Source organism: Calonectris borealis, chromosome 6 (assembly GCF_964195595.1).
Source record: "Calonectris borealis chromosome 6, bCalBor7.hap1.2, whole genome shotgun sequence".
In the NCBI taxonomy this organism is placed as follows: domain Eukaryota; kingdom Metazoa; phylum Chordata; class Aves; order Procellariiformes; family Procellariidae; genus Calonectris; species Calonectris borealis.
In genome coordinates, this window is record NC_134317.1 from 44610088 (window position 1) to 44628180 (window position 18093).

Sequence of the window (18093 nt, forward strand, 5' to 3'; positions counted from 1 at the left end):
TGTGGTCTTATATATGGTCTTTCTTCACCCGTATGTTTTTGCCTATGTGGTATGTTAAGGTATCATGCATTTTTATTAGGTTGTTCTTCTAGTACTCGTATACTCAGAAGTCCATGAGGGCAGCTCTTGCAGCAGGGTGGTTATCATGCTCTTGAGTTTTCTTTCATACATGTTGGTTTTGTATGTGAAAGTTGTTGAGAATTGTATAAAGTGAAATCCTGGAGAAAACTGATGTAAAGTGACCATCTGTATACTGAGGCTTTGTGAGAGAGGCCCTGAGGTTTCTGTTTATAGCTCTTCAAAGCGCTATTCCTTCTCACTTTTCAAAATAAACTCTGATAGAACAGTTTGCATTTCATGCAGCAGTGCATTTCATGCAGCATCTCTCTGTCCTTTTCTCTCATTCCCTTAGTGTGACAAATCACTATGTGCTTGGGGTGAGGTATATCACAATAAGAAAAGAACACGCTGCTGTTCTGCCTAAGATTTGCTGTACAAAAAATAGCTGGCATCCAGAAGCTCTGCTGAGAGCGGAGGACAGCTAGGCTTTCTGTCTCCCTTAGCATTTAAAATTAGAAGGAATCTCCTTGCAGTTTTTTGAGAGAACCAAAATATCATTGTCTTTTGAATGCCTTCAGGACAGATTTGAAGCAGTGTCCCTGCGGTTGCTGCTGCACCCACTCTGCCTGAGGTCAGGGCTCTGCATGCTGCTCTGAAGAAGCAAAGTCTTGGGGGGGTTGAGAGACTCTATTAAAAAAAAAATTGAGATGCTGTGGGTAAAATGTTAGGTTATGCACACCTTCGCAGGAGCACAGTGAGTGGCAGGTGGGGGAGCCCAAATAATACCCTGCCCCAGCTACTCCCAGGACTGCCCCAGGCGCCATCAGCCTGTCACAGACCTAACTGCACAAGCCCAGAGGAGCACGAGGAACAATAGCAGGCAGGAACGCAAGTTAAGGACTCGGGAGAAGGGTCACTCTTTCCAGGCCCCTCCCAGGGCTGTCCCTGGAGACCCTCAGCCCTCCTATCCAGCCATGAAACCCATCAAGACTAGTCAACACTAGAGCATCTTCTGGACTCAGGGGGGATGCCACGGAGGGGTATGGGACACATGGGATGCAGGGCAAAAGTATTTTGGGACTGCATGAGACTTGTTATGGGATGTTTAGGTGAGGAACCACAGATGGGGAAAGGGGGTAGGATTTAGGGGTAGGATTAGGGGAGGGGATTAGGGGTAGGATTAGGGGAGGGGGAGGATTAGAGGTAGATTTGGGGAGGAACAAGCATGGGGAAAATAGCGGGGTAAGGGGATAAAAAGGGCTGGTCATCTATAAATGGTACACTTGCCTGGCCATGCCCTGCACCTGACCCTGCAGTCTGTCCTCTCCTCCTGTTATACTCCCTTTCTAATGCCTCTCCTGGGTGAGGGACTCTACTCTGTGTGCGTGGAGTGGCTGAGTCAGTCAGTCTATCCAAACAAATAGAGTGGGGCTCGGGCTTGTACGTCCAGGTGCTAGCAACTGGGGAGACTGGGATCCAGGGACAGTTACTTGGCAGACTGAGTGTCCGAGCCCAGCTGCTGGAGGGATCCACATTGTATGTGGGTGTGCACGTATGACCTCCATCCTGCTCAGCCGGAGAGGGGAGCAGGATGAAGCCGTGGGATCTGCCCATGTTTGTGTGAGTGTTTTTGTGTTTATGCTGCTGGAGAGTGTTGTCTTCTGACATGCCTGCCCAAGTTAGCAGAGAAGACAAGTATAGTTGTGCTGGGCTTCAGCAGGATACAGAAGCATCCTAACTAACATATTCTGAAAGAAGAGTTAAGTGTCTCTGGGATCTGTCATGCTGTTTCTAAGAGAAGGTGTCTTGTTAGGAGGTACCTTTATCTCTATAAGAGAATGCGCCACTGGATGAATTCTATATCATAGGAGAACAAGGCCATTCAAAAATATTCTGAGGACTTGCTTCAGCTATATCAATTCACAAAAATAATTGTCTTTTTATGGGCCTGCCTTTACTTGCAAAGTTAGCTCAGCAGGAAAGATCTGAAATTGCAAAGAACCTGAGTAGCGCTGAAGCATCTAGTTTTGTTGTCTTGAGCCATTAAACCACTGCCTTAAAATCCTTGTATTAGCAGAAATTAAAGCAATTAAAACCAGGCTTTCTTAATAACTGAAATTTTGTTACAAACAGTTACCATCAGTCACCAGGAAGGAAGCATCGGATTCTAATCACAACGTTAAGTTCAAAAGCAACTCCTGACCGGCAGTAATGGAACTGTAATCATCCTTCCAAAAATTTTAATGTACTTTTGTTTTCGTCCCATTGAGTCTCTCATCCTTCCCGAACGGATTTCACGTGATGAGAGCTTGAGCTGTAGTCTTGGTGCAAGTTTGGTCCAAAGGGTGGTGGTTTCTCTGCCTATCTTGGGTCAGCTCCCAGCCAGGAAGAGCTGCAAGCCAAGTACATAGCATTCTGCTCACAGGACACTGAGAACCACTAATTAACTCTTGGGACTGCCACAGAGCTAGTTCCTGATGTTACCTTGCTACTTTTCTGTTGTAATTATATTTTGATATTAGAATGTTTTTACGATGGATCCTTCGTTTTTATAAACAGTTAATATTTTACATTTAAAGTGGGTTTTTTTCCCCCTCCGCCTATGTAAGACATCTGAAAGCTTAGAAATTTTAGAGAGACTTCATTGAACTTGTATCTGGATAAGGAGATACTATCAGGGTATGTATTCTTTGAGAAACCTGTTTTTTCTGTAGTTCTATTTCTTACTCTGAAGTGATAGTAGATTGCAAATGCGGGTGGTGGTTTTTTTTTTCCGAAACCTGGCTGTAATCCTATCTTCTTCCATATTCCTGGAATTGTTTATTTTTGCTTTCTGCCTAAAAGAAAGGGAAGGTTGCAAGCACTATGGGACAGGTTTGGCTCCTCTCCAGGAGCAGATGGAGTCAGCAGCCAAAACCTACAAACTGTGGCAGTAGACCAGAAATACCATACAAGGCACAGACCCAGGAATGGTGAACCACCACAGCTGTATCTTCTCAAAGATCAATTGTTCATCTATTTTCATTCAAAATTGGCATGTTTGACTAGGGATGGTCAAGTAATAAGATCTGCGATTTTAACTTTGAAAATGCCATTGAGTTAAACAGGCTTCTTATGAAACGATTTCTGGGTTTGGTGTTTTTAGACTGTTTAAGAGCAATTATTCTGAAGCTATTGGAAAGGCACAAATTCTTGAAAAGCAGAAAATTAAACACTTGGTAACTGAAATTTGTTGCCAGAGATGAGGAAAAGATTTTTAATGTGGCTTCAACAAAATTTATATGAAATTGTATATAGCTGAACAGTTACATGGTCAGAGGGTTTAAAAAAAAAAAAAAAAAGCCAAGATTAAGATTGCAGAATTCCTGAAGTAACCCACTCCACTGTCATCCAGGATTTCTATGTCAGGAAAGGACTCTAGAGTATAGTAATGGACACCCTATCTTTTTCAGAGGCTGTTTTTCAGCTCCTGCTGACTTCTTAATTGGTCTGACCGTTATGTGTGACTTAAAACCGCTCCTCACAAACTGAATCGATGTGAACTTTATCAGTCTATGGGCAACGCATTGTTTTAGGAGTTTTCCTTTAATTACCCATGGGAGAGGTGGGGGGGGCATATAGAGGATCAAGTTCTTAAAATACAGCAGTCTCTTTAGGAAGGCAAGAATCTTTTTCTGTAACAGAAGTTTCTATTTTTCACTCAAAATCAACAGAGGTGTATTTTCTTGATATTTAGAAAGACCTTTTTATTTGTTATTGAGTGGATAATAAATGTGGAAAGATTGAGTGCCAAAGGGAAACTTCTGGAAAGTTGTAAATAACTGAATGGTAATTAAAATAGGAGCCCTTTATCAAACTTCTAACAGCAACAAATATACATCCAGAATGAAAAGATGCTTTACTAAACATTTCTGTGTAGTGCTTGTTAATATCAGTTTATGTGGTTAAAATACATGCTTTTAAATGCCTTTTAATTATTCTTAGATTAGTGAAATCACTCTTCCATTGAACTTCATAGCACTGTGCTTTTTTTAGTAATTAGTTCTCAAAAAATTTGTCAAAAGAATCAAAAAGTGAAGAATTTCCCCCCCACAAAAAGAAAAGAAAATACCCAATTAAAAATGTAATGGAATTTATTTAGGTGGGATGAGATCAAATTTACTTGTTCAGAACAGAAATATTCTTTCAGTAGAATAGGTATGGTATGCTTACTGAGAATGGTTAGTGAATGTACTGGGTATACCTTAGGTAGAAGCCTTTTTTGAGTCTGAACGTCATTCCAAATACAGGAGGTAAATGAAACTTTGCTTCAAGTGTGTTCTAGCTATAATGTCTAGAAGTTGTTGCGTTAACCTAAAAAATGTCCATGATCAGAATTTGTGCATGTGAATATACCATTTGCTTAATACATGCATCTCATGTGTAGCACATGAGAATGCTACGTGAAGAACATGGAAAAACTTCATGTTCCCGTCTGTTGGGTCATTCCCACATTACATGCCTGTCATCGTTATTTTAATCACAGACACATCGTCAGCATCAGAAGATGAGGGCTCGTTACGTCGGCAAGGGCGGATCACCTCCACTCCGTTCCAGAGCCATTCCAACGTAGAGCCCTGGCTTAACCGGGTTATTCAGGGCTCCTCCACCTCATCCTCTGCATCTTCCACCTCATCTCATCCAGGAGGGAAACCTGCTGCTGCTTCCAATACTGCTACTGCCACCGCTGCTGCCACTGTGCTTGCAGATCTCATGGCACACACCCAGCTAGGTCAGTAGAGAACTGCCTGTGTGGTTGGAATAAAATCAAATTAAAAATCCCAAAGCAGGGCTAAAGACAAAGTCTTTGCGAGAAGATATCTATAAATAGCCTTAAAATGTACAATCCACAGACCAGGTATGTATGATATATATGTATTTAATTTAAACCAAACCAGTTGTTCATGAGATCTGAACATGCATTCTTCTTGGTAAAATGCTTGATTTATCAAGAAACTAAGTTCAATTTCACTGTATTCAAAAGCAGAATTTCAAAGGGATCATATTTTTGGTGCATGCTTTCCAATCTGCGTGTATTTACCCTAGACAATATCAGGTTATGGATTTCAAAGGTGACTCAATTGGTAAACACCCAGAAGACTAGAAAAACATCCAGAATCTTTTGGAAAGTTATGAAATCAGAGGTACTGACAAAACTAGATTTCAAGCTGATTTTTTCCCTTTAATTAAAATTTAGGTCATGAATAATCCTTTATTGTGAAACTAGAGTGAAAATGTAGAAGTGCTCGTAAGCCAAAATGTAAATGTGAGTTTTGTCTCAATCTCTGTGACTCTGAAGGTCCAGAACTTCAGGTTACTTTTTTTGTCCTAAAATGCAGAGCACTAGTGTTGTGCTTTGGGAAGATTTGGTAGGGAGGGAGAAAGGCAGTCTCTTCCACTGTGGAAATAATTTTTACAATGTTTTGTACGCTTGATTGTGGATTGATAGTGGATTTGTGTGCGTGCAACAGGTCCGCACTAATGTTAAACGATGGGAAAGGACCTAGAGGAGAAACGATAACTTTGTATTTCAAATGATGTTTTTCCCCAAAGTAATTTAGAAAAGTAGAATGAAGAATGATGTTTGTATTTCACCTGTGGGCTACAGCATGAAGTTCTTGTGCTTCTGGTAGTATGCAATAGGCATCACGTATATTGTTCCTGGACGTTTCAGGTTTGGGCAGTTTTAGTGCTCTACTTACCTAACTTTTTGTTTATCTGTGACTGTATGCCTACAAACACTATACAGACAGTTTTTTCTGATTCGTTACAGAGTATAGGTTAGGTCAGATGAGGAAAACACATTCAAATGCTTTAGATTTGAACTGAGCATACAGGCTTCTGTATGCTTAGAGATGTCAATTAACGTGATAATTTAAGGCACAAATATATTTCGCAAATACTCGTTCATTTAGCTGGTCTAGCTATTAGGTTCAAATTTTGTTGAAAGCCCAATCATATATCCTTCAGACTTCTCTGTTTAGATGATACAAACAGTTCACAGTTCTCTTAGGCATGAGGCAACTATTCATGAGAGGGTTGATTCTCCGTTCTTTGCTGGTTTGCCCTCTGAGTTCCTTCTGCCTTATACTAAGTTTGGGGCATTAGGCTTAGTTTATAGTAGCTATGGGCTTCAAAACGCAACCAATGCTTGTGACCGGGAGTTTTACTTCTTCAAATTCCTAAAGCACATTATGAACCAGGGAAAGGAGTATGAACAAGCTAGAGGCTCTCCAAAAGAGGGTGCTCTGGATCTTCTGTGTGGCTTAGGTGCTGACAGAAACAGGGATTGACTCATTTTGCCATGAATGACATCCCAGTTTTAACAGTGCAGGCAGTTTTCTGCAAGTGGAGCTGAGATGGAAAGAGGTAGTAGCTTCCAGTGTTCTGGAAGGCTCTTTAGATGTCAGAAAGTCTGGGAAGGGTTATCTGTGTCTTTCTTACTTGCCTTTTGTCCCTCCTCTGTTTGTATTGGGATCTCCTTATTGTGGTAGCTAAGTACGGAGAGGAATTCTGATATCTAAGCTTTTACAAGGCAAAGCATTTTTCCGCAAGCCTGCTTAGTGCTGTTGCCTTAGAAAGCTCCTGCATGCTGAAATGTTAGGTTTTGTTTTGGACTTTAAAAGTTATGGGCAGCATTTGGCTTCGTTCATTTTTCTGCACTTCATCAGTACTCCATCCATAAACATAGTTAGAAAGATTTGCCTCTTCGGTTAACTTTTGTGGCTTTATTTCTAGTGAAATTTTTCCTGTTTGTACAAAACATACCCATCTTACTGCCTTTAAAGAATTTTCATCTTCCCATTTCCAAGCTTATTTATAATAAGAAATTTGCAAATTTTTTTTTTTTTTTTTTACTTAGTTGATGTAAGTAAGATGGAATATGTCTACATCTTGCTTTAAGGGCATTCTAGATTTCACATTATGGATTTATAGGAATCATATTTAACTCGTTAAAATTAACAAATAAACTTGGAAGGTTAGCCATAATTGTAAGTGTGATTGATGAAATTCTTAATATAGCTGTAAAAACTTGGAAGATATGCAAAATGTAACACAGCATCCTATTGTGTCTAATATCTCAGGCCATATAAATACATATCGAATTTCACAACTAGCTTCTTGAGACCTATCCATCAGGACTATTTAATCATCAAAATTGTATGCAAAATCAAGGCCTTTTTAACAGTTCAAATTTCAGCATTTAAGTAGCTAAATGTTGGACTGCATGCAGTGGAGTAGTTTGAAATTTCATTAATGGGAAATAAATATGCAATTACAGTATCTATCAGGAAGGAAGCTCAGGGATCATTAAGAGCTGATCTACTAAAAATATTTAGAAAGGTAAAATTTCCAGTGCCCTTGAGAGAAAATTAAATGTCCTTTTGCATAAGAATAATCTTCCTCATTTCTGAAATGCTTGCCATATTCCATCAATTTTCATTTCTAGCTTGGTAACATTCATGCATGTCCAGTAAAATTCAGTTGTAACATTTTTCATAAAATAATTAATAATTAAAATAATTTATCAGCAAGTTTCTCTGGAGTCTTCCGTGCTCACAAGAATATGAAAACTTACTCAGTTCTTACATTGCAGACTTTTTTGATTATCGATAAATACTAGTATACTTTCACAAAGGACCCCTTTGATTCATCCTAGAGCATAAAAGAAGAGTTTCTTTATTTTCTCAGTTAATATGCTGACATCAGCCATATAAAAGGCATCTTACATATTTTAAATACTATGCCTTACTAAAATATTCTGTATTTTGCCAATGTACTGAATAACTATTCACAATTTTGGTATGTTGGAGAATTTAAATTTAGCAGATTGTTCCCTTGCAGCTCATCTTCTCCAGCTTGCATTTTTAATGATGAGATCATACTAAATTCCCAAGCAATAGACTGCAGTATTGGAAGTGCAAGGTTGCAGTATTTAATAAAGTCAGATAGGAATATGTATTATTTTTAAACTGTTTGTCTTTCACCTATAAAAGCAAGGACAACATCTATATGTTGTTTCGGGGGCTTTTTTCTTTTAGTGTAATATTTTCTTTAAAATGAATAAGGCTAGCAGTATGTCTAGGTTTTTTTCAAGGTCACCATCACAACTGTAGAGTATTTCCCAACTTAGCTCTTGTAGAGTAACTGGGAAAATATCATGGTATTTGACCCACTATCTATTTATTGAAAGACTTAAAAGTACAATTCTTTTTCTTAAGGTGAAGCAGGGTTATAAGAGGTGTTTTGAACTGCTGTGGCTCTGTAAGCAGTTTTACAGGAGTTGTGAGTGTGAAGTGTGTTAGAAACAGTTTCAAAGAGTGTATTGAAGAGGAAATGCAAGAATGAAGTTGTGTCTTGTGGATCTTATTTTGTGTTCTGGCTGGGTTGGTGCGCTCTTTTTTGTTTTATTGTTCCAATACAATTTAATAAACTTCTTTTAAATGTCCGTTTTGGTTGAGTGATTTCCTAGAGACAAAACAATCATACACAGCCATCTCTAGGTCTAACCTGACTTCCTGCTAGGTAGGGACTTTTCTAAAGTGTTTAAGTCTCCACCCTGAGGTTCCTCCTCAGAGACTACTTTCTGTCCGATGCCTAGCTTTTAATTTTTCGTATCGTATTCCATATGCTCTTTCTTGGGCCACTGGTCTCTTTTGCATTTATATCTGTCTTCTAATCAATAAGGGAAAGGTACTTCAGTCTAAATCCAATTAACTTTATTCCTGAAGTCACAAGTCTCTTCAGACTTTTTTTTTTACTACTCACCACTTCTCTTTCTCTGCTTTGCCACAGTATCTCTAGATGATACAGACTAATTTAATGGATTCTCATGGGCATATATTAATAAAATGCCTAAATAATTAAAGAATCTAATGTGATTTTTATCTGAGCATATATCCTGAAAATTTAACTTATTCCTTCTACATGCATAGAAAGAATTTTGCCTTCTCAAGGCAGAATTGGGAGAGAGAGTCAGTCCTCTGCTGTATGTAAGATGAAATAGCTGTGGACAGCAGAGAAATTGTTCATAAGGTCCCCTGCCATTTCCCTTCTAAGGTGAGGGACATGATTTGCGTGAAACTCGGCTCTGAGATGCCTGTAAGATACGTGAATGCTGTAGGTTAGCACCTCCATATATAGGGGTTTTTGTGCTTGTTTTCAGTTGGGAATGATTGTTAATGGTTTTTTTGTTTCTTTTCTAGGCATTCTCAAAATTCTGTGAGCTGTTCCCAAATACACAGCTCTTCCGTAAATGTTCCTGTCGTGGTTTAACCCCAGCCAGCAAAAATAAACGCCACGCAGCCGCTCGATCACCGCCCCCCCCGCGGTGGGATGGGGGAGAGAATTGGGAGGGCACAAGTAGGAAAGCTCCCGGGTTGAGATAAAAACAGTTTAATAATTGAAATAAAACTAAGTAGAACAGTAATAATAACAGTGAGAACAACAACAATAACAGAATACACAAAGCAGGCAATGCACAACAGAACCGCTCACCGACCGCCGACCGCGTGTCACGAACGGGGGGCGAGCCCCCCCACCCCCCTGGTTTTTATACTGAGCATGATGTCACATGGTATAGAATACCCCATTGGCCAGCTGGGTCCACCACCCCGGCTGTGCTCCCCCCTCCCGGTGCAAGCATCACCCAGCAACAGCCAAAGCATCAATGGGCCATCAACGCTCCTTCCACACCGAACCAAAAACACAGCACACCCCCCAGGCTACTGGGAAGAAAGTTAACCCTGTCCCAGCTGGAACCAGGACAGTTCCCAAATAGCTTCTTTTTTATGTTATTTTCTGAGCATCTAATTGCAGACCTTTTGTATTTCAAATATCTGCCTCATGCATGTGGGCGGAAGATTGCTTTTTCCCAGCAGGAATATGCATGGTAAAACCTGCATCCGTTCAGCATTTCAGCTTCTGTATTTTATGAACGGCTTCTGACCCATATGTGCATCAAGTCTCATAGTGTGTGTCAGTCTCTCTTGTACTCTCTCTTGATTGTTATATTTGTACCTATGTGTACATCACTTCAAGTGTACATTTTGAGTCACCTTAGTGTTTAGTGGTGACAACTTCATCTGTAGGAAGGCATTTTGGGGCCTTCCGCTGATAAAGCCACACTGCAGATACATCCTTAATTGTAGTTCTTGCTGGTGTATTCAAGGAGTGGAAGCTTTAGACATTGATAATCGCTGCAGGGTCTGTAAGTTGAGAAGTATGGACTTGTGGGCTAATACTGCAGTATGGGAACCAGGTACCTTTGACTCTGTGTCCTTTTCTGTGATTAATTTGTTTGCTGCCTAAAGTCTGTGTTTTGGGACTTTGGTAAAGCAAAGGAAAAAAAACAACAAAAAAGCAACTCAGAAAGTATATAGAACACAGCGAAAGTGTTTCAGTTTACTCTGAATACATAGGCTTTCTATACGCCCTGTAAAGTGGTTATATGGATCAGTTTTACACATAATTGTTACCTTTTCTTTTTACTGTTTCTAACTCGGGTATTTGTCAGAGATATTAAGTGAAACTTTGTCCTTCTTACCCACATGAAAGGAATTTGTGGTCCTTGCTTAGTACCCAGCAAGACAGGTCTCTGCAATACAAAAATTGGCATTGCAGTGAGGACCATTGGAAAGTGTGGGAATGGATTTAATTTTTTCTTCTGGTGATCTCTCTAAAACCGCTTAGAGATGTACTGGTGGCTTGTATGTCAGCTCTGGAAATCTGTGAACAGAGCTATGAGCACTTGTTGTCTTAGTGCTAATCGCTTCCTCAGAATGGGTGAGGTAATAGATGTATTTCACAGCACTGCCTAGATCTCCCTACGCTTTGAGTTCTTTCTGCAGGATTTGTGGCATGCTGAGGTCCTTCAAGGGGTATCACTGCAGAGCTGCGTGACCCCAAGCAGTTCCTCCAGCGCAGTGTGGCAGCTCTTTCCTGTTGCACTCCTATTTTTACTCATTAGGATTCTGAATATTTCAGGCCTCCAATTCTTGTTTTTCCTTGTTTGAACACTTTGCCTGGATACTGCCACTTGCTAACCTGTGATTCCATTCAAAACTGTTCCATAATCTAGGTCACAATTTTGGAATGACAATATTCCCTAAGCATTGTTCTGCAGCACAGAAACGTGCTGCAGCTCCAAGCAAAGCAGGCTTTTGCCTCAAGGTTGTTATAAGGTGGTTCTCAAGCCCCTGTGAATATGTGAGGATTTGAGAAATGCCCTGCTTTCCCTACATAAATATACTATAAATATATTATATATAAATATATTATATACTATAATTATATATATATTATATATATTATATATAATATATATGCTATATATTATATATAAATATATTATATATTATATATTATATATAAATATACTATAAATATATTATAAAAAATTTAAGTATTTATTGCTTGTAGCGCACACCATTAAAATGAAATAATGTGTCGTGTCCAGCCACAAATGACCACCTCAAGCCTCAGAAAAGCCTGTGCTGAATTTATCTGTTGTAAGCAGTGTGTGTGTATAATGTTGACATCTACACCACAGGTTTTTTTGAGTGTTACAGGCATTCCAGCTGTTCTCATTGATAGATGCCTCAGTGAAGAGTATACTGTGTCTGTACCACAACATAAACAGGAAGCTTTTACCTACAGTATCATTTCGAGACTGTTAAAAACAGGTGATAAAAGCTGCTAAAGAAAAACCATGACTGGTCTCACAAACTGCAGGTGACAGTTTTTTAAGTCAGCAGTTACTTTCCTCTGAGGGAATGTCTCATCTCTCCGTGTCCATCTTCAAGATGTGTTCAGACCTAAATGCACTGGTTTTGCCACCTTAAATCTTAATCTGTGTTTCTCAGCAAAAGTCTTCCTCTTATAGCCTGCAGAATGTAGATAAATACTTCATGTTATCCTGGGGCAAAAGTTCCCTTCTTATAAACCTTATGCTTTTGTCCCTTTCTCTTCCTATGGAACTTAGACTAGTCATTCCAGTTTTGTGGTGAGACTTTGGGTGCCTGTATTTCTTCTGAGAGATGTGAGACAGGCTTTCTTTGTAGACTTGTGCTGTTCACTCGTAATGAATCTCCTTGCTTTTACCTTGAAGTGATGGAGTGACCCACCACTCTCTTTATTTGTCAGAATTTGTTGGGATCCCTTTGAAAGTTGGAATAACTCGTCTCCACCCTGGAGAGACACAGCAGTTCCTTTCAGGATTCCCCCTGTATCTAGAAGATTTTGGTTACAGTTTGATTAGAGAAATCAGAGTTTTGTTAAAAACACATGAGAAAAACCAAGAATGCTGTACGAAGCAACTTTGGATATATTGATTCTTAAGATGACTGATGAGCTCCCACGTCTGTCTTCCATTTCTACAGATAATCACTCTGCACCTCCAGATGTAACCACTGGCCTGGTGGAACATTTACATCATGAGCGTCCACAGGTAGCATCAGTACGAGGAGTTCCCAGAGGCTACAACAGCAGCATTTTGGAAACTGCAGATGGTGATTGTATTATAAACCTCCTACCTATGTCCCTTTTTCTGAATAAGCAAACGCATAACAGAGCTTGACACCCATCAGGTACTATGTGCCTGCCCTCTCCAAAGTTTTGCAGTTGTATGGTGTATCAGTCAGTCAGCCACTGGAGAGGAAACTGTACTGCATTTCCTGTGTTCTGCTGGTGCGAGCCATGTCCCCATTTCTGTATATTTCTATAGTAAAAGGCAATGTAAGCCCTTTAGTCTCACATTTTAAATTTATATTGCCTCAGAGGTTTAAATTTCAATAAATATAAATAACCATACACATTTATATTTAATTTAAAATAAATACATCACATATGCAAATGAAAATCAGCATTCCACGTGGTTTTGTGGTATGATTTTTTTTTTTTTTGCTAGCCCTGTAAAATATTGAGAGAGTCACTTATTTTTTCCAAGCATTCTCAGGCTTTCAGGACTGAATAAATGTTAAGATGTAGCAAATACCTAGACTCTTGAAGAAAAGAACATTCTTCAGGTTTGTATTGGAATCTCATTAAGTCAACAGTTTGAAAAGCTAAATTAAAGTGTGAGAAGGTATATGCATCAGCCAGGTAGCTAGGGAACAGCATTGTTTTAAAACAAATAAATCCATGGTTGAAGCTGTTACTGATTAAAGCTGGTTTTTTCCAAACAAGCTGCTCATCTTGAATGACCCTTCCATCTGAAAGCTGTGCTGAGCTTAGAGTGATGTTGTCAGCAGTGTGGCAGCATGTGGTTTAGTGTACGTTTATTAATATATGGTAAGTAATAAATCTTTTCTGTTTGGCAGGTGTACCAGTGAATAGCAGAGTGTCCTCTAAAATCCAGCAGCTTCTAAATACCTTGAAAAGACCAAAGCGCCCACCTTTGAAAGAGTTTTTTGTTGATGATTTTGAAGAACTGCTAGAAGGTCAATTTTCTTTCAAATACATTTTTCACTCTGTGTAGGCGGTTCACAACAGAACTGATACGTCTTAGCAAGTGCTTTCTTTTTCTCTTCCCAATAGAAAACAAATCATGGTGGAGTTGTTTCATTGGAGAGAGAAAGGTCATATGCTGTCACAAGTGAAACATAATCTTCAACTCAACCCTCCTACCCAGTGTACTTGTTCTCTGCCCTCCTCCCTCGCTTTGGAAACTCTTCTGATCCAGCTCAATTTGGACCAGTGTGATGAGTTAGTGAATGCTAAAGACAGTGATTTACAGATATTTGGAGAAATTCTATTCAAATCTTTGTCAAGAACTTCATTGGTGCATCCAGAAATTGTCATGTTTGATGGTCCCACCATCACTTTTTGCCTCAGAGATTCTAAAATCTGCCCTGTGGTAATCAGCAAATTTACAGAGGTTACTCTTTGGAGTAAGTCAGGGCATAGCCTAAGTGTAACTGATGGAGCAGTGGACCTCTGGAATCCTCTGACCAACCTCCTGTTCAAAGCAGGTCTGACTAGATCAGGCTGCTCAGGGCCGTGTCCAGTCCATTTCTGAGCATCTCCAAACAAGGAGTTTCCATGGCCTCTCTGGCCACTCACATTCAGCTGCTTGTCTACAAGCACCCCCACATCCTGCTCTGAACAGCTGCTTTGTGGCTGGTCAGTGCCTAAATATAGTTAGATGAAAAAAGTTACTTGCTAGTAACTGGAATTTATTATGATAATATTGTTTGCATGCATGTTAATATCCTCTCCTTGAAATCCAGAAACTTTCATTATTTTGGAGGTTCAGAGGGATTAAATGCATTGAGTGCACTGTGCAATATGTCTTGTCTGTGCACTACATGAAAGGATAGTGCTTGTACATGCTCTGCAGATATTGCTCAGCTAAAAACCACTATTTTCTTCTCTGTATGCATGTGTCCAGGCAGAAAGAAAAGCATCTCTAACAAATGCAGAAGTTGCTAGCAATAGCCTTTAAAACCAGCTGCATCAGCTAATTTTGGAGAATGGTTTTTGTTCTGTTCTCTTAGTCTTAAAGATTAAATGAAAATTTTGTTCTCTGTGACATTTTGGAGCAGCTGCTACTAGATTCCCTGTACTATTTGTTTGATACTTCAAGATATGAAGTGATTGCGGTTCTAGAATTTCACTGAAGATTTTTCAGGCAAACCTTCGTAGAGGTGCATGTATGTCATTGTGGAGAACAGAGAGCATCACTTTGAACTGTTAATTTTAGTTATTGCATAGATTGAGAGTTAGCTAAATCCAACTATGACTTTGTTTTGCTAACTAAGATCAAGATACTTCACCTTGAGCAGCTTGGGGCAGGATTTTAACAGCAGGATACTCAGAGAACAAATGGCATACAAACCCTGCAGTGTTCCACAGTTGAGAGAGATGATCCAGAAATCAAACAAAATATTCTCTGAGCGGTACAGTTTTAGTTGTAGATAATCCATACCAGGAGCATTTCATCTTGCTTTTTTTTTATATATATATTGTTACAGAAGCATAGTGTCATTCTTCATCACTTGTTGAGAATTTGGTGCAGCAAAAATAAATGTCCAATTGTCGCTGAAGCCATTCTTTCTGATAATGCTTCTTGACTTGGCGTTGGCTTTCATTTAAATACATGTGCAGAACAAACAGCCGAAAAAATCATCTTTCCAAAGTAGAGAAAAAGAGTGAACTAGGGATTCAAATTCTGTTCCTGTGGCCAGGTCCTTTGAATAATGTGGAAACAGAACTCCAAAGTGATGGTAATTATTTTTTGTGAAGCCAACAGATGATTAGCATAGCATCATCATAAAGCAGAAGAGAAGTAATGATAGCTGTGAGGAAGAGGAAGGTGAGAACGGTTCATAGAATAGTCTGTTAAGTGTAACTTGCACATTTTGTAAGGATTGACATTTGGCATTTTACTGTGCTCTGGTTTTAGTGCAACAGCCTGACCCAAATCAACCAAAGCCTGAAGGAAATCAAATGAATGTACTTAAAGGTGAACCATTAGGCGTGGTAACCAACTGGCCACCTTCTCTGCTGGCGGCCCTGCAGCGCTGGGGAACTACCCAGCCGAAAGCCCCTTGTCTGACAGCATTGGATACGACTGGGAAAGCTACTTATACACTTACCTACGGTAGGTATTGGTGATAATTGTAAAAAAGAATTAGGTGTTCATTGTAGAATGAACAATTTGCTTTACTTAAGAGGGACTGACTGTGCTCATGACAGATACTCTGAGATTGCTATTCGACTACAAATTATGAATTCATTGTATATGAAAATCATTTTAAAGAAAGTTAATGAAGGGAAAATGTATATGGTATTGAGTCTTTACGAGTGGCTATTTGTAAATTTCAAACAATTGTGGTTTTTTTTGCTTAAAAGAACACTAAAAATAGCCTGGTGTAACATAGGACGAAGAAACAGATGACTAATAATGCACTCTTCAGATTCCCAGAGTAAATATTAAATTTTAGCACGTTCTTGCATATCCTTGTAGAGAAGACTTGTACTTCAGGAGCATATTAAGGATGTTATTGTGGGAAGTGAAACTTGCCTGTATCAATGAACTAGAAGTATTGCAGTAATTGCATTTTTTTGGAAGACAATTGTGTCCCCCAGGACAGTTAACTGCAGCATTTCATTGTATAGTATGTTAGAATGTTAAAATTTCTTGTTTGCGTTCTTACAGATGAAGTATGCTTACAAGAAATGTAACTGAGCAGCTGATTAGTTTCATTACTTTGCAGTGGAGCTTTGAGAATTGTTTAGAATAGCATGTTAAGTTTTACGTTTAAAAAAAAAAGAAAGGAAAAGAAAAACTAAAAAGAAGCCAAGCTCTAAATTGTACTTGGACCCTCTGCCAGCTGCATATTTGATGTACTTGAGTCCCGTGTAACTTTTTTTTGTATAACTGGAAATTACACAGGAAAAAAAAACTGTTGAATTGAAGAAGTTTGAGACTGACAAACACAAAATAACTGATGATTGCTACATGGTTTGAAGGGATCGAGTGTGGATGTCAGTCCATGATAAAGACCCTGTACTAGAAAGCTGAGTTCCAGATGCATGCTGTTTGCCACGGCATGTTTCTTTACCATTTACAGTGGAAGGGTTTTGCTGTTGCTCAATTTTTTATAAACAGGTTTTTTTATTAAAGCTCTTCTATTTTTTTTTGGAGGCTACAGATTAAAAATTGATTTTTATATTGTGTTAAATAAGTAGTTAGATTGCTGTATTTAATAGCTTGGAATAATTTTTTGTTCTGAATTATTGAGAGCTGTGTAGATCACTACTGAGCACTGAACTGGCATTTCACAGAGCCAGATATTGTGGCATTTATTCCTACCTTTTGTTTCTTAAATTTCAGTTAATTTTTTGTTTAGGATGTTTCTTTTTATCCCAAGCAGTTTGCTTTCTCTAAAAGCCCTTAGGAAGGAGTCTTGTGAAGTGCCTTTTGGAAATGTAGTCTGGTTGATACAACCTAACTGTGTGTGTGTGTCTGTGTGAGCACATGCACTGAAACATTGGAAGAACTCAGTTGGTTTGTGAGATTGCTTTCACAACAGCAATGTTTGCTTTTCCCCAATTACTTGCTCATGTGTCAGTTGACCCTGTTCTAATACAACCGACTTGCCTAGTGCATATATAAGGCACTGAGATTTGCCGATTAAATGTTACAATTTTAGTCTCTATTTTTTTAATTTCAGTGTTGTCTTTTTTTTCTTTAGGCAAGCTGTGGAGTCGAAGCTTGAAGTTAGCGTATACCCTGCTAAACAAGCTAACCACTAAGAATGAACCACTGCTGAAGCCTGGAGACCGGGTAGGCTTCTGTTTGAAATGGTCTCTATGGACAAAATAGACAGTGAGGAACAGCTTTAGCTAAAGAAAGCCTTGTCATACTGTGACTTGTAGTAGTATAGAAAGCAGCCCTCCCCCCGCAAACGATGGCAAAAAACATTTTTTGTTATTTTAATGTATTTTTATAGGTAGCTCTCGTATTTCCTAATAGTGATCCAGTTATGTTTATGGTGGCATTTTATGGATGTCTCCTGGCAGAACTTATTCCTGTCCCAATAGAAGTTCCACTAACAAGAAAGGTAGGCAAATAGATTTTTATGGTTTCGTAAATAAATAAAGTGGGTGGGTATCTAAATCCTATAGTCCTTATGTGGGACTCCTCAGAGCCTGCACTTTTGAAAGCAGTATGGTGCATCAGCTGAACTACTCAGTGCACGTTACATGCTTGGAAAGTGTTTAATATTTAGTTAGGGAAGGGGGGAAATAGCATAAAGCTAATAAGTTAACTATTTTAGGATACGTAACTGTAGAAATTATTTTAATTAATTATTTTTTAAAAGATGTGTGAAAATATTTCTCAAAATATAACACAGAAATGCTGATTTTCAGCTCTCATGCTGAGTAATGAGAGCACAGGTGGATAGAGACACTATAGTTACTGGAAATACCAGTATAATTCCACACACATTGAGATTATTAGGGAAGACCTGAAAAGCTACAGGCTCT

The 18093-nt window shown here is 39.0% G+C and overlaps 1 protein-coding gene across 4 annotated transcripts in view; it reads left to right on the forward strand.

Moving 5' to 3' along the window:
* Nucleotides 1-18093, forward strand: part of DIP2A (disco interacting protein 2 homolog A) — a 139559-nt gene that overhangs the window by 72728 nt on the left and 48738 nt on the right. For 3 of the 4 annotated variants that reach the window (XR_012674179.1, XM_075153873.1, XM_075153870.1), the window contains exons 5-10: nucleotides 4586-4831; nucleotides 12480-12608; nucleotides 13419-13538; nucleotides 15503-15700; nucleotides 17298-17389; nucleotides 17556-17666. Coding sequence is in view for 3 of the 4 variants with exons in the window: in XM_075153873.1 (XP_075009974.1) it covers nucleotides 4586-4831; nucleotides 12480-12608; nucleotides 13419-13538; nucleotides 15503-15700; nucleotides 17298-17389; nucleotides 17556-17666 (896 nt within the window). In the remaining variant the exon portion in view is untranslated. Of the gene's footprint in view, nucleotides 1-4585; nucleotides 4832-12479; nucleotides 12609-13418; nucleotides 13539-13735; nucleotides 13804-15502; nucleotides 15701-17297; nucleotides 17390-17555; nucleotides 17667-18093 lie in introns of those variants that run through there. The other variant, XM_075153872.1, reaches the window with a different exon arrangement.